The sequence below is a fragment of the Rhipicephalus microplus genome, chromosome 1, assembly GCF_043290135.1.
Source record: "Rhipicephalus microplus isolate Deutch F79 chromosome 1, USDA_Rmic, whole genome shotgun sequence".
NCBI classification, from domain to species: domain Eukaryota; kingdom Metazoa; phylum Arthropoda; class Arachnida; order Ixodida; family Ixodidae; genus Rhipicephalus; species Rhipicephalus microplus.
In genome coordinates, this window is record NC_134700.1 from 181,048,334 (window position 1) to 181,072,269 (window position 23,936).

A 23,936-nucleotide genomic window follows, 5' to 3' on the forward strand; every position below is an offset into this window, starting at 1 on the left:
CTACGCCTACACAGGACAATTAAAGGCATCTCCCATGTTCCACCAGTCAACTCGGTCCTGCGCTTGCTGCTGCCACTTTGTACACGCAAACTTCTTCATTTCATCTGCCTATATGGGGCAGTACATGACCCATACGGGCAGGTTATTAACGCCAATATGTGCATATGAACCTGGGAATGTTTAGTGAGAGCCGCTATTACCATGACAGCGAGTGCTCAACACATTTTTCTGCCTGCCGGCGTCACGCACGTAGTACGAGAACTTGCTACGAATCCTGCCGTTCTGGCAGCCACACATTGTCGCCGAGGGTGTACAGCTCAACCGTCCTTGGTGAATATGCGCCAGGCCGCAGAAAGAGAGAGAGAGAGAAAGGAAGAACGAGGCGCGGTAGAGGAAGAAACGGTCTGAAAAATAACGTTCTGGAACGGTCCGCGACGAGAGCCCCGCGCGATGCTTTTTCCTTCTCTCCTTCTGCGTGCTCGCTTAACAACCATCCGTAGACCACGCGGCTTCGATTTTTCGATCACGAAGGGAACGCACGCTGCTGGCGTCGACACGTTCAGTCAGCCGAGTCGACGGGCGCCGCACACACAACGCAGCAGCAGCGCACCGAACGGTTTGACTGCGAAGCGGCGAAGTCGGAGGGAACGGACGTTGCAGCAGCCCCGACGAACTACTGCCGCCGCCGCTGCTGCTGCACAGCTTGGAAAACGGCCCAAGCTGCAGCTATACGCACGCACGTCCACCCACCCGCGCACGTTCTGCGATTTCCAACGCCGTGTTTTCCGTGAGTCAGAACGACGGCGCATGAAACAACACGGAAAAATCGAACGCAAGCGCAGCCACGACTGCCCGCTTAACGGATTTTTCGAACTCCGCAATGCGCTTGAAGGAACCAACGTATACGCGATCCTTTTTTTTTTTTTTTTTGTCTTGCGCGGACGAGGCGGCCAGCTCTCGAGGGAAACGGCGTACACTATATCGAACTGTGTGTGCACATCTCAGAATGGCCCACTTTTTCTTTTTCTTTATGCGTGGTCGGACACTCCACCACGCCCTTACCTTGCTCACCTCTCGCGCACGCTCGCCACAAAGCGGACCCACGCTTCCCTCGGTACAATCTCATGATCATTAGAAAAGCGAAGCAGCAGATGGCCTTCCAATGACAATAGAGTGGACAATCAGTCATACACTGAGCACGTGGGACGAGATGATGAATAACGATATGCTGTAATAATAATAATAATGACGATAACCACAGTCACCGCGTTTATTGATCACCGATTCGAGGCGTATGACGAGAACATTTCCGATCTATCAGGATGGCAGTATATGCTATACATGGCATACCACAAGATCAGAAGCGGCGTGCCACGCACCGCACTGACGCTCGAGTATTTTAGAAATGACGCCGCAACCATAGCAAGACACGAATAGAGAACAACTGTTCGAAAGAAATGCACGCGCGGCCCCGATTGGCATCATTTGCTGTATACACAGGCTCGTGCCTATACCGTACAACAGAAATAAAAGATAATAGGCGATGGTCTTTGAAGACCGCCAATCCCGGAAACAGGCCCCTGAATATAATGGCGCCTCACGTGGGAAAATAATCGGCCCATTACGAGACGCTGATACCCTACAAACACACACACAGCGCGTCCCGCTGAAAACTGCGTGCTGAAGCCTCTTCAGCATCCAATTACGCGAAGCTCGCCGCGATATGTATAAGCCGATGCATGCGAGCGAAAACGCTGCATGGTGTAATAAGTGATGAGGACGTGGATGCAGATTGTGTGATACAGGGGCGTGCTCCACTTCAACGACCGCAACAGCCTCTTTTCTCCGCGCCGGCCATATCATCTGTATAGGCCGACCGCTGCAGCGGCATGCGGTCACGGAGAGTCCATCATCGTCGGGACGGAGCAGTTCCTCAATCGCATGCACACGCGAAGGGCTCACATGCGGCGAAACGGAAAAGAATAGGCGACGACCGCGCATCACACGAGGAAGGTGTGACGGGGCCGTTTGTGCCCACGATGAGCGCGGTCCGCAGTGTTTCGCATTGATACGCAATCGACCGCCTACAGAGAATGTTACGAGACCGAATCGCCATTAGCGAACGACACTGCCCCGACGAAGACGGCATGTCCACTTGTCCGAACATCGGCGCTATAGCGATGTCGAACGATTTCTCTGTGCGTTCAAGCCTCACGCCCCTAACTTCCATGTTGCTCGAAGCTCGTGAACCTGTCACATCAGCATTTCATAAATATATGGGTTAGTACTTTTTTTACCGTATCAAGATAGCTCTCTTCGTCATCTATCCGCCTGCCTAAACCCACTCGCCCCACAAGAGACGAGTCGCATCCGTGGCTACTACGGCCAAGTAACTCTTATATGGGCATGTCATACGAATTCGGCGATGCCTGCAAATAGTGGGCATTCATCTAAAGAATGCCACCGGGCTACGATTCGTGGCTCTATAAAGGGGTAACACGCATATATACTTTTGATGTATAAGTCGCGTAAACCAGTCTCTATTACATACATTGTGTGAGCCACAGGGCAAGCATTCCAATTAAAATACACATCTCTCTACTCGGGCTATCACGTTCGGTAGCATTAACGTACCCCTATAGAAAAAAAAAGGCTAACTAAACCAATCAATCAAATCAGAATAAACACATTCTGTTTTTTTTATTTAAGAGCGAAACACGGCGCGCGCGAAACCTGGATCTGGCGCGGACAAACACCCGTTTTGGTCGCCACAATGCTTTTCAAAGAGTATAGTATCGAGAATTGGTCAAGTTGGTAACGATTCATTTTTTCGCAAAAGGTTGCAAGTCAAGATGACATCGAAGCAAAGCTTTCAGGTCGGGTCAGACGGGCACACACCGCTGACTGCGGTAAAAAAAGCGTGCCGCGTGCGAGGACGAAAGTTCTTGGGTCCGGATTGATGGACGCGCGTTTTCCTCCGAAGGCCGTGCGACGCCCGCATAAATAAATGCGCAACGACGTTCGCCGATGAACGAGGGGAGAAAGATCCATTAGCTCGGCATCAAGCGCTGCACCGGCATTGTGCTCAATCTGCCAAATGGACCGCAAGTGCAGTGCACGGCAGGCAATCCTGCCAAGGCTGTCGTGCACTGCACGAAAAAAGAAAAAGAAAAAAAAACTGCTCGCAGGGAGAAGGATTTCGCAAGCGAAACAACTGCACGTCAGAAGCAAAAGGCAGCAGCACTTTATCACAAGTGTCAGTTTTCCGTCCTTCGCACTGCAAGCAACAAAAACACAATCGCTGGAAATGCATGTATGCAGGTCGTCAGCGTGGCAAAGAAACATACACATTTTTGCCGCTTTTAGCGATCGTATTATTCCCCAAATACGGATAATACTAACGTTACTAAATTAATGTGTGCGGGCCTAAGTTCACTACCGGAGTGAATATTTCAAGGTGAAATCATACGTCATCACTGCTATACTGTCATTTGCGCTAAGTTCTCATGCATTCTACTCCTATACGTCATGTCATACCACCTCTGAGTTTTCAGGAGCTTAAAATAAGTCAACTTGTGTAAGTACAGAGCCACGCAGTTGTGCATATAGCAGGCAGGAGACTATAACGTGGAACGAACGTATGCTACCTCAAAAAGTTTAACAACACTCTTCTGTATACGTTGAGGCCCATAACGAAGAACATATCAAGCCTTCGCAGCTGACACTGCTATTTGCTGCAAACAACGCTGCGTGCATTCAAAGAGAGAGAGCGAGAGAAATGCGTCAAAAGCCCTCCACATATTTGTGAACCATGCAAGTCATCTGTGCATGGCTTACCACGAGCAATATCTTTGAGTCGCGCATTGTATTCCTTTAATTCATCGACAGCATTGTTTTGCAACGTGCAACTCAACAGCGTTTCATATGCTGGAAGCACCTTATAGGGTGCATCTTGAAACTGCGAATTTCTTTAGAAGGGAACGCACAGTCGGGTTCGTGAATCGGCAAACTCCTTCATATTCAACGCGCACACTCTTCAGAAATAAGTACTATATTTTCTCTCCGTGGAAAGTTGGGGGGGGGGGGGGGGGGGGCTATGGGCGGGAACACCGAAAGCGCAATATGGGATCCCATTATTTGCCACGCGACGCGTGCCTCTCTGTACGTCCGCATGTGCTAACCCAAAAGCACCGCTTGCGATTCTGTGCACCTATATTAGCAGATCTTAGCCACTTCTCAGAATGAAATAGGGGTACATGCATGACGAATTTGCGAAGGTCAGACTATATATATATATATATATATATATATATATATATATATATATATATAGCTGTGCGTGGGAACAATCCACCGGGTGGTACATTTCAACCGCGTCAATAGCGTCGCGAGAGGTGCGCTATACGTTAACGGTATACGCACACGGCGCCGTATATACACCTCCTGCAGCGTCTCCAAGCGAGTTCTTTCCTCGCCATGAGATGTGCACACAGTCGGCGATCGCGGCGCCAACTGCAACGATGGCAAGCCGTTTTTTTCTTCACATACATTATTCGAGGAAGAGTTCGCCTGTTTCAACTGAGCTCTGCATACCTCTCTGGCAAAAGCACGTCGGGCGTATAACAAATTTCGCCGCTCGCTAAAAATAAATAATTTCCTCGGTACCCGAACGAAAACGAAACTCCGCAAGCATCGCTGGCGAGAAGAAAGGAATCCTTTTTCGAGTCCGCCTCGCCGCGGGAGTCGCTCGTTTGTCTGCGTGCTTTGCGAGAACCCAGCGCGACCTCGGCGTTTTTACTGCCTCTCTTGTCGGTGACCCCGAACACGGCCGCCGTCGGCTCGCGGGGCAGCGGGTCAGCGGCGCTCGATAGGACCAACCTGGCCGCATACGTTGCCGCCGCCGTCTAACAAAATGGATATACCGAGCGTATGGGGCTCGGTGTATCCTAGCTATTCACTCTAAAAAATATCGAGTAAAAAGGGTGTATTCTTGTCTCACAACAATAATCGTCATCAGACTTGCGTGCGCTTCCTTTCTCGAAAACTCGGCGCTGGCCACTTTGCTATCGAGAATGCAATGTAACCCTGATAAATGGGCATGTCCATCGTGACCGGAATGTACCGGGCGCGGGGCGATAGCGCAAGGATGGAACGCAATATAGACGACGATTGTTGTTGTGGGACAAAAAGACACCCTTTTTACTCGCTCTCTTTTTAGAGTGTAGCTGCGTCAGCGTCGAAGCGAAAGCGACCCAACCTTGGCGTGATGCGCTGCAGAGGTGGCGTAGCGCCCGGACAACGCTGCTATAGCTGCCGCAGCGTCCCACCTCGGCAACAGCTGTCCCGCGGCCGATGTCTCTCTTTTGTTCCGCGCTAAGCGACACGCAAGCCGTCGCCGCGGCCGCCCACTGACTAATACCCAATGCGGCTCCGGATATACGTATATAGTATACACAAAGGCATTCAAAGCAAAGTAAGAGGATTGGCCCACTGAGAAAGCGAGAGGAACAAAAACATAGCCCCCCATATGAAACGCAACGAGAGCACGTACACAGAAAACGAAATGAAGAGAACGCAAAAAAAAAATGAGAAAAGGATACTCTAAGTATGTCGGTGCACTGTAGCGTACTTCTAATGCTACAGTGCACCGCCTTATGTAATGCATCCGGGCCCTTAAGGCTTCAATAAATGAAAAACAAAAATGAAATGAAAATATTCAAAAAATCACCAGGAGAAAGATTAAAACTAAGCTGTGGACGAATTGTAAGGAGAGCTACATTGGGTGGACTGTGCATTCGCATGAACTGGACGAGCAAAGAGACTATTTCATTAAAAGGTATTTCAACACGTTCTGTCGTCGTATATGTAAAGGCTCTCGCGGCACACGCATTTAACACCCATCTCGGCAGGTGATAGGTAATATAAGGATTCGAAACACACAGCGGCGAAGAGGCGTGCAAAATTTGAAGCTTCGCTTCGTTCCGAAGTTGAAAAAAAAAAAAAATACGCGGGACAATCGATCGTGCGCATCTTCACGCAGATAAATATTTATCTAACAGCTATTCACGTAATTTGGAACTAGTTACTTCAATAATGCGCGAGACAATCAAGTTGACGATTCTATTAATTAGTTAGATTCGAGCATATATCGCCGCCACATGCTAAGTTATAATAAGACGCCACGAGATTCAATGTAATGGTATAGTATATACTTTCGTGTTTGTGTCGTATCGACTAATTGAAATTTCTCGAAACATGTACTTAAACCTGTGTGTCTTTTTTTGTGTGTCTTTTTTTTCGAATACACTCTTGTGCATATACCTGCCGATTAAAGTTTAACGCTGCCAGAACCGGGCGGACGCTGTCAAAATGGAATACCTTACTTGCGGTCTATAATGGCGCAAGGACTTCGAGGTGACGCTTTTAGTCACTTGCGTTTTGTCCTCACGTTTCTGATGCCTTACGAATCGTCCTCGCGAGAAAAGAACAGCTTTGTTGTCTAGAAGGGCAGTTTACTAATATACATTAAAATACAATGTTTCCGATTGAACCACTCAATTTACAAGGCCACGGCGTAAACGTTTATCTGAATCATGCTTGGTTCCTATATAGTCGGTAAATCTTACTACGTACACGCAACGGCGACAGCATGTCCTCACGCGCTTTCTTGGCAGGCTGTTCACCGACGACAAACAACGCTTGTTGAACGTGCGACTTGAAAAACTTCGCTTTTCGACCGCACCGGCTTCCATTCATCTTTTAACACTTCGCAGACACATGTACACTCCGCGCGAGAAATGCGCTCTCGAAGCAGAATGCCCACCCTGCAGGACCTGCTCTGCTGCCAAACCTGCGTTCGTCTGAAGTGTCCGGGCAATTAAGGGCAGCCACGTTACACGCCCACAGCTCGACGCCGGTAGCAGAGAGCGGAAAAGCACTTTCGCAACTTAAGCGCTGCTGCTGCAGAAGCACAAGTCGTGACCAAACGTCCCCCGATTCGCTTCCGCGCAGCAGCGCGAGATTCAGCCACGCCCACCGCCGCGCGCTATCGAGGACACGTCGCCACAAGAAGGCTCCGTAGCTCGCGCTGTAATCGCTCAGCCGAAAGCAAATGGCCTGCCTGTCCAGAACTGTCATCATCGAGCCGAACGAGCGTTGCGTCGGCAACCCAGGCTTTGGTTACGGCATCTACGTAATTCATGCAACGCCTATAGCATGTGTTACAGATGAAGAATAAGTAACCGCGATATGCAGCCTCACCCCCCCCCCCCCTTCTTGAGTAAGGGAGGTTCTGATGCGACATTAATTTAACGAGAATTTTAACGAGAGTGACCTCTAATTCTTAAAATGTGTTATGTAAACTTCTTATGCTATTTATGTTTGAATTTTGTGTTTACAATTTCAGGTTGCTTGAAACCAATGTATTGAATATATATATTGTTTGTCAGTGCTGATGTCTAAGCTTTGCACTGTCACGGACTGCGGAGGGACAAGGGCCTTTGTCAGGCTGTTCGCCTTTAGCCCTTTGCCCCTGCAGTGAGCTCTGTATCCGGCTTACTGTAAATAAAAATACTACTACTACTACTGCTACTACTACTACTACTACTACTACTACTACTACTACTACTACTACTACTACTACTACTACTACTACATATTAACCTCATCGGGTAGAACTTACGAGTGACACAGCAGCCAGACACTCAAACACCAACGCAATGTGAAGAAGTCAGAGAGTCGATTAAGCCCCTAAATAAGATGAGGCGAGTTGCTGAACTACATAAGGCGAATGATGAGCTAGCTAGAGGCTGCAGCCGCATTCAGCGTATACAGCCGCGGCCACTGCTGTATCAGAAGCATGTGCGGCCTATAGCTGTCAGCAGGCTGACCGAATCAGAGCCCGAAGCTGCCTCGAGGTTTCACCTCGCAGAGCGGAAACCGGCTCCTCGCGCGCTCTATACAGACGTGGCCGCGGCTGTACATAAATAAGCGGCAGAGACGCAACTGGAACCTTGAGAAGGCGGACAGGACTTGAGTTGGATTCGCATATACTGCACGCTTTGCAGTTCTGTGCAGCCGTAAGGATGCGAGACGAGGGACACGGCGTCGCTAAATGCACCGTCCACCTGCAACGAGCGTGAAAGAAAATTATTCGCCGTCGTCGCACGGACGTGACGAGGACGAATAATAAGGTCGAGCAAAAGCAGAAGAAAGACGGGAACGACAGATGCACACAGTCGCCAAGATTAGAGACTCATTCGCCGTGCCGTGTATCCAAAATGAATGCGTGCATCCACGACGTGACCTTCGCATAAACGCTATTTCAGACATATACGTAAAGTGCATGAGTCCTTTCAAACTCCGCATTACCCGATAAGATGAGGTAGGTTCCACCGCCCGATAAAGGCGCGATGGACGCTTCCACAAAGTGGCCCTGGTGCCCGATGACTGTAATGAACTGTTCACCATCTACTCTAAATACGTAGCATTCACCGCCTAAACTAGAAGAAAAATACTTTGCGTGGCTTTTTTTCCGCGGGTCCCGAATTGCCAAGTAAAGTGATTTCCAAAGAGTGTTCACGTGTCTTTTTAAAGAGTTATATACGCGGCTATAGTCAGGACTCGCGCGCGCACACGCACACACACACACACACACACACACACACACACACACACACACACACACACACACACACACACACACACACACACACACACACACACACACGCAAAACTCGACCCCCCCCCCCCCCGACTATACCCGAGAAACGATGCTATAAGGCTGCAATAACGAATCGCACGGACAGCTTACACAGTCATGGTCGACAAGGCGACGATTCCTGCACAGGGTATCCAAGCGAAGCTTTACATGAAGACCGTTGCCGCCGAGCAAATGGTAAAGTGACGGAGTGAAAAAGAAGTTTCTGCGTGTGACCGAAGAAAAACTACACAGACACGCCTCAAAAAAGGGGGGAAAAAGGGGGAAGAAAAAGAAGCAAACTATACACCATATAAGGCTTGCATGGCAATACAGAACTGAGCCGCAGGGCGCAGCCAATCAGAAAAGCACAACGGGCGAGAAGCCACCCAACTTCGTACTCAGTGCACCGCCGTCTTCCACTTAATGTTCACAGGTTCTTCCAGCTGTTAATTTCGGGACGTCAATCATACCACGTTCCCGAACAACGGCCCAAAACTCGCTCGCAGCCTGGACTTTACGCGCGATACCTTGCAATCTTCTTAACGCTTCGTCTTTAGTCGTTCTCCTTTGTGTATGCTTCGGTGAGAGTCCAATCGAACACACGGCGCGCCTTGCTAGGGCACTCGATTTGATTGATATGCGGGGTTTAACGTCCCAACACCACTATATGATTATGAGAGACGCCGTGGTGGAGGGCTCCGGAAATCTCGACCACCTGGGTTTCTTTAACGTGCACCCAAATCTGAGTACACGGGCCTACAACATTTCCGCCTCCATCGGAAATGCAGCCGCCGCAGCCGGGATTCGAACCCGCGACCTGCGGGTCATCAACCGAGTGCCTTAACCACTAGACCACCGCGGCAGGGCGCTAGGGCACTCGATGCGCCCGACAAGGGGTGCACAGTACGTCGACCAAGAGCGCAGGCCCATCCACGCTTCTCCGGATGCAGGAAGTCGCCTCGAGAGGTTTGATTAATTAGCGCCGCTCTCGTATTCAATACGCTATAGCTGGCGCGACGTTTCATTAGTCGACCTTCAGCCTCCTCCACTAAGGGGGAAAAAAAATTGAAAGCCACGTCCCAACGTGCACGTCCAAGTCGGGCCAATGTAAAGAGTTTAGACCGTCTCCTCGCAAGACTCGCACAAGCACAGGCCTCGTCAGTATGACAAGCGACGGCTGATTTAATTGCGCTGTTTCATTTGCTTGTAGAGGAACAGCGCCGCTGTAGCTATAGTCCGCTCGCCGCATACTTGGTTACACAGAAATGCACTGCTTTCACAGCTATACATCAGAGTACAAAACACTCGCGAGTGCAGGCGGGAAGTGCCGAGTGGGTCGGCTGCAAATCTAGTATAGTATACACGGAGTTCGCTGGAAGGACTCCGAGAAAGAGCATCGAGGCTAAAAAGCGAATTTAAATCAATTAATAATAAATTTCGCTTACAAATGAATTATAATGACAATACATCTAATAGAAATTGTCTTAAAACTTAAGGTCAATCTCTATATATAGTTTTTAATCGTGATTCTCTGCCGTGTGGTATATATCACGATGTCCACGGTGATTCCTCACCTAATCAGCATGACTTTGCTAGGGGGACTTCCTAGGCTGTCTACCGTATACTTATTCATACACCACCAGCAATATCGGCTGCTTTAACAATAGCGTCATTCCATCGCATGCAATGCAGTTGCTTACAAAGCTTTTGCGCGCTTCACACTATAGTGACGGCATACGTGAGCCGTGACCGCATGCCCAGGATACGCCCCCCGTGTTTGACAGGCCGAACAACTTGCCGTTGCACAACGAATCCACGTTTTTTTTTTTTTTTAAGAAGCATGTAAAAGAACTTTTGCCCGTCGAGCCACGCGCCTACTGTGACTACGAGTAGGGACTGCGGTACGCAGAATAATAAACCATTTTTCCACTGACCCCACGGAGGAGGTTTCAAGTAACCAGCACGAAGAAGCGACGTACCGCGGCCCCTTTCACCAAATTCGGAGAAGAAACAGCGCCGGATGTCCTCGAAACGCTAGCAACGACGCGCATCTATCGCACCGACCGTACAGAGCCGAATGAAGGGCGACGCGACAGCGGCTACTCCGACGCTTTGTACTACTTGGGTGTGCCACTTCCCCCGCCCCCCTCTTTTCTTTAACACCTTAAGGAAGGGCAGTTTGGGGAGGGGGCGGGGGGCGGTAATGACTTATGTGAAAGGCTCAGCGTGAAGCCGACCAAGACCTTGTGGCCAGCCGCCATGGAGCCGTCAATTGAATACGATTAAGTGCGATATACACAACAAATTCATTAAATGCGATTAAACACGGCTTACCACCTTTAACCGCATAGGGTCAGCACTGTTTACAAATAACGAGGAACGCTGGCTAGTAGCGGCTCATGCATGCTGTCGAAGTAACTATAAGTACTTAATTACAGGCCACTATAAAACGTGTTTCTCGTGTTAGCTACTTTTAATCGACGCTCATTTTCTTTTCCCTCGACTCTTTGTAATTTTCATAGTCACTTCTTCACATTCGACAACTTTGCGCTTCTGCAATGGGCTCCACTAGTTCAGCGTCTGTTCTCAACGTCAGATCTCTATACCTCCCTTCAAAAGAGGGACACAAGCCCCCTCTCTCTCGGTTTCAAACGTCATGCACCTTACGAAGCGTGTCCCTTTCAGAGCAACAGCGCTAATAATACAGCCCAGGGAGGCAGGCGGCCAGTTTTCGACGCAACAATCGTCGGCAGCTGCCACAGCTGGAGAAACGACTTCGCTGGTTTGGGCAATCGCTTCCGTTCCCCGTGTACGCAGTTGTATTTTTTTTCTTTCTTTTTAACACGTCATCATTGTTTTCTTTTTTTTTGACACCGCATAATCGCTCCCTTTGTCACCGGTGCCAGCGAGGTTAAGCGATATGTTCCCACCATTTCACAGAACTGCAACAATCATCGTTGCACCTCCAGCTCAAACTTATTCGTTTCAAGTAAGTATGAAAATGGCTAAGGAAAAAAAAAGCGGGAAAAGTAGACGAAGCAACGTAGGAAACGGGCCAAATCACACGCAACACACCTTTGACGATGGCCTTGGCTGCCTCGTTGTAGACCTTCTCTTGCGTGGCGTTCGGCTTGAACACCTTGTCATACACGTACACCTTGCCCTGCATAACAACGGTGTGATGAAAAAAAAAAAGACAAAGTTCAGTTCCAGTCCTGTAGACATACATACATACATACATACATATATATATATATATATATATATATATATATATATATATATATACACATATATATATATATATATATATAGGCACACTTTACGCAATACCAGATACTTGCTTATAACAAAAGTCGCGTACGTCAAGCGTGCCCACTGTTTTCAGCCGATCGCACCACCCCTTTGCCGAGCACACACATACACACACAAACACACGCTATAAACATAAGAAAATCGCCGACCATTTACATTACTTATCGCGCTAATGAAAAATTCGATAGGCGAGGCGTGACGATAGCGCTCGACATCAAACGCCAAAGTGATGTCGGACATCTGACGCAGTAACATCAAATATCTGTTGACCTAGCATTCGGTGGCTTGTTGAGGCGTGCTGCTGTACTCAGCAAGAAGCGAGTCTTCAACGTCTCACTGCGGCAAACGACGTAGGGACCAAAAAGTGAAACATTGCGAACGGTTAACGACGCGAAAAAAAAAAAAAAAGAAAATCGCCGGGGAATGGAGGAAGCGAGAAACGGACGCATCGAGCAGAGCTGGAAGTTCCGCCCAGACTTCCGGTACAGACACTTTTACGGCCAAACAATAGCCCATGGGAAACATCGAACGTCGCCCCTCCTTCCCCACTTTCCTGCGCGCATATAAATGACTCCCCTCGAAAAGACACGGGCAGCAGGCAGCTCGTGGCACCGCAAGAGCGGCGGTTGCGTGCCCCAAGTGATGATAGAATTTGCCGAGAAAAAAAAAAAGAGAGAGAGAGAGAAAGCGTTTTCCCCGGGACCGTACACTTCATGAATCGGTTTCTTGAGGACAGCGCTTTGCATGCATGGTTTGGCAAAGCCGCCGAGCGGGAATACACATACCACGCGCGCTGCTCCAGTGAGGCGTTGCACGGGTCATTACACGTCACGTGCTTCTAGAAGCAAAAACATTCCCGATAGCGATCGACCGAGAAAAGCAAGCCCCGTACTCTATTTAGGAAGACACCGAGTTTTAAGGCTATGCTCCAATTCAAAAGAGGCGGCTTGCCGACTGACCTCATGCGTATACCACTCGCATTTTGGAGAATGTACACTTTTCTTTCTTCCCTTGAACATAGCACTAATGGACAGCTTGTTTGACTCTCAATGAAAAGCGAGATTCCTGCATCACCTATGCAGATACAGATTTTCTTTTAATCCGGCGCTGCACAGTCTTCAGGGAAAATTTAGGATGTGGAGGAAGGGAGGGAGATCAGCGTAAATTTCTGTATCCTTTGTATCACGTGCACTTTTAATAGAAATAGTTCATTTTTTATTTTGCTGTAAGTTCTGAGTGATCCCATATACGACTCCCTTCACCCCATAAATGACTGCCGGCAAAGAGAAATGTGAACCTTCTAAGCAGATGACATTTTCATAGGGGAGTAGTGGAACCCTAACGAGAGTTTATGTATGTAAACTATCATATGCAGTCGTATATAGGTGGCCACTCTGAATTTGCCGAAAAGAGTGACGTACTCTCTTTCTTTGTTCTTTTGTTTTGTTTTTAAGTGCATGTGTCTACATACACACCAGCAGAATTACCTGTACTTCAATAGATTCCCTCTCTCTCTCTCTCTGCTAATTTGCCAGTCTATCAACTTCTTTTTCTACATATAAACAACAGGAACACCACAAACAAGACCTCCAAGCGTATGCACTCCAGGCACAACTTAAATGCTAAGCAAGGAACCAACATCATCTCCGACTGAGAATTCATAGGAGGGAAGGCACGCTGGTAAGCTCGCGCGTTTCAGTGATGTACTGTGTGGGGTCAACCTCTTATCTAAAAAGAAAGATCTTTAAACCGACAGCGTCGGCCTTGCGTCGGCGATAGCGGCGTCATGAAGAGAGCGCGTAGATAAGACGCCGGCTATTATCTCGACACAAGCAGGATGTACCAGGCTAAAACTGCCACCTTTATCGCCCCAGCCTGGGAGAGCTGGCGGGTCTGAGCTGATTCATGTGCGTGTGCAAAAGGAGCAATGCCGATTCAGGCGCACCCATAGAGGCTTTATATGGCACCTAAGCCAATAGTCGCCGAAGCTCAAAGCGGTGTCTCGTTCCACTTATTGGTGGATATCGTATGTCGAATTTCTGCACGGCGAGACTATTCATGGCTAGTCGAAACCGAAAATTCGCTTGTCCTGTGTGCGAAAAAACAAACAAACTGCTATACATATATATATATATGGTCCACAGAAATTATTCGACCCCACTATACTCATCCCTGATCCACTAAAATCAGGAGGGATAAGCACGAGCGGCGGACACCAATAAATATTTCTGGATCCCGTAACCAATAATTAAGACTGCATGCACTGAACCGGGCGTCCGATAACCAACGATAAACAGCGAGGCCTCACGTTTCGGCTCTGCTGGTTAACCGCGTCTGTATGGAGCGCTCGGGCGGTAATATCAATACAACAGCGCGTGAGAAGCCTCGCAATTTTCTAACCAGCGCGCCACACGTTGTTTGCACACACACTATCAGATTGAAAAACAGATATAAGAAAAAGGAAAATAAAAACTGCGCAGCATAGCTGCTTACACTCCGTAGTATACCTTTCTGATGCACAACAATTTTACTTTTTTGCACCTTCCCCTTTTTCTCAGCTACGATTACTGAACCTAATTTCACGTAAGTGGGGTGAATGCATTATAGAAACACTTGCACACGAGCCCTCATTTAACGTGTCCCATTTACCGTAGCACACACGCGCAATACAAATAACCCAATTAATTAAACGAGCGTTGCAACTGCCGCAGCTCAGGCGGCGCGTATGCAAGTGTCACGCATCCCCGTCCTTTTTTCTTTTGCTACAACTATAAGCAAAATATGTGAAAATGAGGATTGCGTATAAATAATAAACGGGCCAGCAGTAAATTCTTACGACGACACAGTATACTCTTTACACGCTGAAACAAAACTTTTTCTTTAACTTCTAGTGGGCTTTTTTTTTTTTTTAGTTGCAGAACTAACCGACAACACACTTGAAATCGTCATCATCACAACATGTTACCCTTCTATGTACGGTGAATGTATTGCCTTCCAATAAGAGTGCGTCAGCCTCATCATTGTAACAATGCATACGTTACACTTTAATAACAGTCGAGATTTAACGTCCCCAAAACCACGATATGATACTGAGAGACGCCTTATGGGGGAGGGCTCCGGATATTTCGGCCCTATTGGGATTCCTTAACGATGCCCCTAAATCTAAGTACGGGGGTCTCGTGCCTTTTCGCCACCATCGGAAACGCAGCCGCCGTGGCCGGGGTTCAATCCGGCGACCCGGGTCTGCAGACGATCACCGCAAGCACTGCACCACCACGGTGTCGTATAGACATGGTGCAGAAGACTGAGGCGCAAAAAAAAAAAAAATCGTAACGTGGAGCAGGAAGAGTAGGAGAGAAGACAGAACAGCGCCTTTCTGTCTGTCTTCTCTCCTGCTCTTCCTGCTTCACGTTATGTTTTTTTGCGCCTCTGTCTTCTGCACCAAGTATGCACCAACTAGCCCAAAAACAAGTCCTTTTGGAATATCTTTGTCGTGTAGACATCTCACTTAGACAAATTGGGGGGGGGGGGGGGCAAGGATGTTATGCGATGTGAGTAGAGTTTCGATTTCATGCGGTTCTCTTTTTCCTCCCAGTATAGGGCGCGTTGCGCGTGAGCGTCTTAGTGTGTATATGTATGTGTCCTATTGTAATAAAGAAATTACACAGTCCACGTTTCACAAACTGTCCGTGGCTTGTGATTCCACGGAACGCCTGTGAAGGCACGCAGCTCGCTGTACACAACAAATATGGTCACACAAGGAAACAGCAGCAACGGTCTCGAGTAGCCGGCCGCCTCCTCTTTTTTCCCGCTCCCATTCGGGCATGGTGTTTAATTAAGCAAGGCGCTAACGGAAGGCATGCAAGGCCAACGTCGCACCCGTTATTATTATTTCGTGTTAGCAAAGAAAACGAGGAAACAAAAAAGTGCAAGACAAAGCACCACGGAGCCTAATTCAGCCAGATAACAACGACAAACCGTCATTGCCAATCTAGTTTCATAAACGCCGCGTTTCCAGGTGGTTATCAAGAAATACAGCGAGCGAAATTAGACAACTTTTTTTTAATTCCACCCCAATAGACCACGCTGTCAATGCGAAAGTGTGACGCGACGGGGATTAATAATAATAATAATAATAATAATAATAATAATAATAATAATAATAATAATAATAATAATAATAATAATAATATTAATAATAATAATAATAATAATAATAATAATAATAATAATAATAATAATAATAATAATAATAATAATAATATCTTGGGTGTTCCACGACGAAACCACGATGTATATACATATTTACGAGGGACACCGTATAGCAGAGGGCTCCGGTGAACTCGACGCAGTGGGGTTCTTCAAGGTGCACTCTCATAGCACAGCCTCTGGCATTTCCGCCTGCATTGAAAGTGCTGGCGGCCATTGCTGTAACCGAACCCGCGACCTTCGGGCCAGCAGTCGAGCACCACGACCACTATAGACCACACGGGTATAGCGGTTGTCGTGCTCGAATGCCGACTATATATGCGCCGCAGAAGTCTATATGACGTCAGAATACGAGCCAACGCATGAACTAACAACTTCAGAGGCGGCGTCACCAATCGTCTTTTGCTGTTCTTGCCCCTCACCCCCGTGTTCTTATTATTCCTTTTTTTCGCATCGAGTGCCCGTTCAGTATCAAAGAACGGGCTGATGTTACTCTACGGTAAAAGTGATTCCTCTCTGGAGCATTTGTTACATCGTCGTTCTGTTAAAACTTAATCAGCAAAACGAGACGAGGAACGGCGAATACGCCACCTTTCCTAGAACAAAAAAAAAAAAAAAACGGATGGGGGAGCACGCGCGAGAACCGTTCGCGGAACGGGTTTATACGCGCGTTCGGCATACGCAATAGGGCACCACTCGGTGCCAATCGCTCGTCTGCGAGGGCGATCGACGTCGCGGGGTTCGAGGTTATGCAAACGGGAAGCGCCGTATACGCCGCCATTCTAACCCCCGTATTCACAAACGCCCCTCGAGTCGACTTCCAGCCTTCACTTGACAGAGTTGAGAACTGCGCCACCGCTCGGCTGAAAATGACGCTGCGCTACTCGAGAATCGCAGCAGATTATCGCTGATACGCAGTGACTTGCCATGCCTACAGGCGGCGCTCCCTCCCATCGGCTTTCTCAAGTGAAGGTGAAGCGTTGAGTGAAGAAGGGACGTTCTAGAATACGGGGGTAAGTTCACGATGGTCGCCGTGAACGCCGCGGCGACATTTTATTCGGTTGTCGTGTACCGCGGAACAGACGGCGACGAAGCGCACGATGCCACAACACGCACGGCCTCGGGCTTTATATAGCCTATTCCACCCACTAGCAGCATCACCACGGTATACGGCGTATTAGCCACAGTATGCCTGTGTATGCCTGCGCGAAAAAGGCATTTCAATATCCGCGCAATTCGGGCATGTGGGACTGCTACAGCGTATATACGGTGTGCACACTGTATGGGCCATATGAAGAGTCACGTGAGCGATCCGACGTTGAAATTAAGCGCGATTCTTGTTGAATTGAGCATTATCGTCTGCTCCGCTTTTTTTTTTTATTTTTACGGAAATCACCGGCGGTCTATATAGGTTGGCCGACACGGGTTCTTCACGCTAACCCCGCTCGTAAAGAAGACTGAAACCCGCATGTCATTTCACAGAAAACATCAAAACTTTTTTTTTCGTCATGTCGCACAGCCGCCGGTTAAGCGGAGCGCAAATTAAAATTGGATCGCCCATGCACGAGAGGGTATACTCTCTTCAGGCCACAGGAAACGTCTGGGCATTTAAGTTTGTGTTATACAGATCTCAGTGGCGTCCACATACTCCATGGTGCCACCAGAACTCGACAAGTGACTTAAAGGTGTTCTTTTTCTCGAGAGCTACTACTTCGTCAGGCCGATATTCAGCGAACGAGCTCGGATACAGACGCAATAAAAACCACGTAACGTGCTGTAACTGCGTTTTCGTCAATTCAATAAAGTAGTTTGCACGAAAAAAAAAAGTGAGCGGGCCGGTACGAGCAAGCGTCTAGGCGGTCAACCAGCCAGGGCTGACTGAGACTTCCGACTTATATATAAAGAACATACGTATAAACGAGGTCGAAGTGGGTCGTCTCGACAAACTAAACAGGCTCCCGTTAAGTGAACTTATACACAGACAAAAAAAAAATCCCGAACTCTTCGGTATGCGCCAAGTACTAAACTCCGTGTTCGATATATCATCCAGGGTCAGCCTCGATAGAACGAACGCCGCGGCACGCGTCAAAGGAGCGCGCGCCGTGAAGGTGAAGGACGCATACCCGCAAACGTGCCACACCTTGTGTGCACACGCCCTTAGATGTGATGCACCGGGCAAGCCGCTATAATAACGCAGGCGCACGATCATCCGCGCGTGGGCCGGGGGGGGGTCTATAACCTACCGCGCCGACAGCATCACGCACGAAGAAAACCGCGTAAACAGGTTGCGCAACCTTTTTTTGAAGCGGCGTCCTGGATGGCCAAAGACGTTCACGCAACTCATGAAGGGCGCGCAGCGGGGCGAGGACTCCGCCCTGCATTGCCAACCGAGCCGTCTGTGGGCGCCCGTATAGCTGCAGAAAGCAGCAGCGGGGGAGACGACAATGCGGCCATGCCGGAAGAAGCGATGACCGCGGCACCCAATTGCCGGCTCATCGTAGGACCTCTCTCGCCCCGTTTATTTTGTTACTATCGTTATTATTTTGCCCGTGGCTGTCTCGCAGGGCGCTGTTCATCTACTCCAGCACACGAGTGTCAGAACGACGTTGATCGAAGGCGCACTCATCCACCACGGCGGGTCCTTTCTTAAAATACCAGAAAAAAAAACTACGAAACGACGAAGGATTCGCGAAAAATAAATACATAACAATTTTAAAGTAAAAAACGTGCACGGTGTAGCAGTGTATCCGCAACACAAGCTATTACTCAAGATTTTTACCCCACCCTGGCCGTATCTTTCTCCTTTAGATCAAAGACGCAAGGTCACCATCATGATATTCATTCCGGCAATGTTTCAAAGACTTGCGACATGCGACACGACGCGTCAGGAACACATGCACGACGACTCACCTAGCCGTAATCGTCACCGTATGTAAACAGAGGACAGACACAGGGGATTCCGTAACTGTTTGTCTGAAGAACTAAAGTCCGAAAGAACAAGCGATTAATTTTTACATACGACAGTGACTCTGCATGAAGCCTGCAATACAACCACGTTCGGCGGCTGAAGATTTTCTGGAGAATGCATCATTTCTAAAATGTACTAGGATGATCGATCCATCGATTGGTTGACTGAATCGAAAGAGCTGCCAATTAAAATACTCTTCAGTAGGAACCAAGCTCACTGCTGTTATGGATAAAAAAATGAATGCATATATTTAAACAAGCACCTAAAGTATCAGTACAATGCGAGAGAATAATATAGACTCCACTGGCGGAGCAGTGGTGTGTCAATTTCAAATTACCCGCGACAAGCTGTGAAATGGCCAAACGACGCGTCAGCACACCCAACACAGTGAGTTTTTGACACATGCATGGCTTCACCCAGGGCTGTAGGCAGAAATTCTTTTTGAGGTGAGGGGGGAAGGGGCACCACCTCGATTTAGGAGGGAGGGAGGCACCTCCTTAAAATGTTTCTTTTTCGCTCTCTGTGCCACGAAGGAAAAAAAATTCGGGTGAGAGAGGGGACACGAGCTAGGTGTGCAACACCCTGGCTACGCCATTGACTGGAGTGCAGTGTTCGTATTACTGTTAGCCGACCTACAACAAAGTGCTGGTCAAATAACTTGTTTTCATTGGTATTCGAGTGTAATAATCTTCACAGAATTAAAAATGCATGGTTCGTTAAATGGTGAGAAAGAGTGCGTGCCTCGGCAGATAAATAATCCTTATGGTTTTGCGAGACAAAAAAAAAATCATATATGCCTTCAGCGACGTTGTAACTTGACCCATGCCTTACCCATGTTCTTGCTTTCCTTTCAGTCAGCAAACATTAGTGGCGCAGTCAAGGTTTAGGAAAATCCCACTACTACTACACATAAATACCGTTTATCGTCGCATTCCCAGTTCTTCTAAGATAGAGTCGGTCTTCCAGTCACTGCATTACAGATTGCAGTTTGTACGGCCGATCAGCACGACCTCGTTGCTTCTGCCTGCCCGCATACACATCTGTAGCGAAACCGAATCGTTCGTTCCAATTAAGTTTGCTCTGGTGGAACGTTTCGCCTCGGAGCCAGCGCACTGGGCACAACCCAGTCGGCAGCGACATGCACACACTCATGGTACGACAAAGAGCTACGAAGCCACAGTGCGGACAGGAAATCTGCGTGAGCACAAGGAGAGATAGAGAGAGAGGGAAAGCTACATGTATGTAAAGAAGCGCGCGCGGAAAGTTCCCACAGACTGCACAAGCCGGAAGCTCATCCCGCAGAGTCTGTGCAGAAGTGCGGTCGGCACACGCACGCGAACACGTGTACTACGTATGCACCGCAGTGCAACGCGTGCCCAACTGCACGTAGTCGAAAGCCTATCCTCGGGTAGTAAGAGGAAAAAACCCACCGGTCGCGTTCGAAAACGACGGCTGAGGCGCACGTCTGGAGTCTGATGAGCCCGCGTAAAACGCATATGGATGATTCCCATCGCTATCGATTCCTTTCGATATGGAGTTCGTAACTTTACCGTTCGCGATAGGTCAATACATGTGAACGACAACGCACGGCGGCGGGATACTTTACACGTTTTATGAAACGCGAAAAAAACAATTGGAAGAAAACGTACACTATGCGTAATAAGAAAGCCAACAAGCTTGTGGTATACAGAGCGCAATATTGAAGTCACAAACGCCTATTCTTCGGGAATTTTCAAAATTCATGGAGAATCTTGTGGCTTCAATTCCAAGCATCAACACTCTCTTACCCCCAGCCCTTCTGATGCTGCCTATGAAATATATATCTAGCACTTGGCTTTGAGACTTTAGGTTAACGCTATTTTAGGTGTGTGTGTGTGTGTGTGTGTGTGTGTGTGTGTGTGTGTGTGTGTGTGTGTGTGTGTGTGTGTGTGTGCGTGCGTGCGTGTGTGTGTGTGTGTGTGTGTGTGTGCGTGCGTGCGTGCGTGCGTGTGTGTGCGTGCGTGCGTGTGTGCGTGCGTGTGTGTGTGTGTGTGTGTGTGTGTGTGTGTGCGTGCGTGTGTGTGTGCGTGTGAGAGAGAGCGTTTGTGGAGCAAGTCCTACAACATGCATTTCTTCCATTCTTCACAATAAGAGCATTGCTATATTCCCTTATTTATACGCAATGAAGGCGGCAATGTTCACTGTGCAAAAAGAAAGAAAGAAAGATAAAGAAAGAAAGAAAGAAAGAAAGAAAGAAAGAAAGAAAGGAAGAAAGAAAGAAAGAAAGAAAGAAAGATCTGTTTTTGGGAACATCATATTCCTACCTGAAAACGAGGGAATTCCCGTCAAGGGCCGCCTTCCGGTAATAGCGTACAGACGACGAGGGAAGCTCGGCAGACGAGAGCGCATGCGAATCTCGAAATAGCCTCGGCGGATGACCGAGAAATGAAGTAAGCACCGCAAAACAAAGTAATCGAAAAGCGCGGCCCGCACTCCGAGCGGCGGGCGAGTTTCTTTCCACACGCAGCAACGCGTTTCGCTGCATAGGCCTCGTGTTCCCCTTGGAGATTCCAGATAACGAGTTCCGGACGAAGAAACGAACGAACGAACGAAACACACACACACACACACACACACACACACACACACACACACACACACACACACACACACACACACACACACACACACGCACACACACACGCACGCACGCACACTTCTCTCACGAAGAAAACCATAGAGCAACGTAAAGAGACCAGTACAGACGGCGAGTGACTTGAAGGAAGCTGACATGAACGAAAATTGAGGAAGTGCAAGAGGCGATTAAGGTAAGCTTCAGCAGCTGCGACTAACACAGCATCGAGGGTCACGCGCACATACACACACACACAGACACGAGCCCGCGGCCCAAACGGAGAGCTTCTAAAAGGGGCAAGTTCAAGAGGGAGAAGGGTTGACAGGGAGCGACAACAATCCGGGAACAGCAGCAGCAGTAGTAGAGCCCCGGGGGCAGGAACCTTTTAAAGGAGTCGGGGCCCCACAGCTGATGGCCTTCTTAGCGAGGGCCTGGGCGCACGCAGACGAAGGCTATAGAGCGACCGCGAGACCGGAAATAGAAGCCACCGCCGCCCTCTTTTACGCCCCTTAAGAGAAGCAGCCAGGGACGCGGTTAGAACTATACACACAGGCTCTCGAGAAACTTGGACTCTCTCGTTGGAACTCCAGCGGTGCGCGCACTGCGTACTGGAGGAGGAAGCACAGCGCATGCACCAGCCGTCTTTAGAGAGCCTCATATTGGGTGTGTGCCAGTGAATAGGCAAACAAGAGCTAGAAGAAGAACCGTGCGCGCCACGGAATACAGGATAAATGTTATCGTTCGGGACTGCAATCAGAATAGCATAGATGCGGAGGGATCGCTTAGGAACACAGCACGGTCTATTAATCGGGAGTTCAGCCAATCATCCCTACATTAATGATCGCGGTTCGTTGCACAACCTGAGCTAATTAAGAGCTAGAGATGAGTTCTTTGCCCATGTTGCATCACTCTTCGATAACTCGATAGCACCGACCTTAGCAAAGTTTCTTGGGGCAACCGGGATGCGTATACAGGGAAATATGAGTGCTAATTTAGGTAACAGAGCGCATTATCCTTCTTTTTTTTTATTGATATGACGTTCGTCTTAATGCAATTGCGTCAATGCATTAAAAAAAAAAAAAAACAGGCGATAGTAATACAGTTGTTCAGCTCTTGCAGTAGTACTCCCCTCTGCACCTGCGAGAGTAAGCGTACACTAAAACGAAAAGACAACCACCATATCCGTTGCAATCGCCGATTTCAGAATATCCACCGAAAGAACAACGCGTCGGCCGAAAACAGCCGGTGGCAACGCTGGGAACGCCGTGCGCCCTCGATTGCGAGCGCGAGTGCCAAGAACACGCACGACGAGACATGCGGTTAATCCAGGCTGCGTGCAATCGAGACCGCCAACGGAGCTTTCGATGAAAAATGTATATACTTCCGACGCAGCGGCGAAAAAAAAAGATACATGCGCTGTATACATGTCGCATGCACGCGCCATTGCTCGACTTCCATCAATCAAAAATCGGCTTCAAGGTATAGAATATAGATCTGATTAGCGCACACGGACCACTCCGCTAATGGTCCCGCGCGCGTATACATCGTGTGTATATGTAGTACATGCTCCGTCGAAGACGTCACTCGCGGAGGGATACTAATTGCCGAGGAGCGCCACGCTCAATCACGCTCTCGCCGAGACCCCACGGCCGGCAGCCCCGTATATCAACGTAACCCCCCGGTAATCCATTCATTCCTCCAACTTTAATTGACTGTGCTCGCGCTCATTCAATGAGGCCCATTCGCCTTAGGGTTAACGCCACATACATGGGTTACGATGCGCTCGTATACTGCGTTAGTTTAGTGGTCACCAGGGAAGCGTGTCGGTTTCGCAGCCACGGGAGCCCAGAATAACCTTACCGCGCCCGACTATATCTACCCAAATATAATGATTCCTAAAATACGACTCGACATCAATCAGAATCAGAACATATGTTTTTTTTTTACATTAAGGTACACATTTATCTGAAAGTTTCAGGCGCGAAAACGACGTTATGATGACGGGACAAGCCGCACCGGGAGAACTCCTGTACGATTTTGGTAACCTCAGTTTCTTTTAACATGCACACATAATTATAGTTACGCGGTCATTGACAAAAGTTTTTCGCCGTCATCTAAACGAGGCTGCC

At 48.5% G+C, this 23,936-nt stretch overlaps 1 protein-coding gene across 1 annotated transcript in view; it reads right to left on the reverse strand.

Moving 5' to 3' along the window:
• The window catches only part of Khc (kinesin heavy chain), a 103,098-nt gene that overhangs the window by 43,337 nt on the left and 35,825 nt on the right, over positions 1-23,936 (reverse strand). The window contains exon 2 of the mRNA XM_037429305.2: positions 11,777-11,864. Coding sequence (XP_037285202.1) covers positions 11,777-11,864 — 88 coding nt within the window. The remainder of the gene's footprint in view (positions 1-11,776; positions 11,865-23,936) is intronic.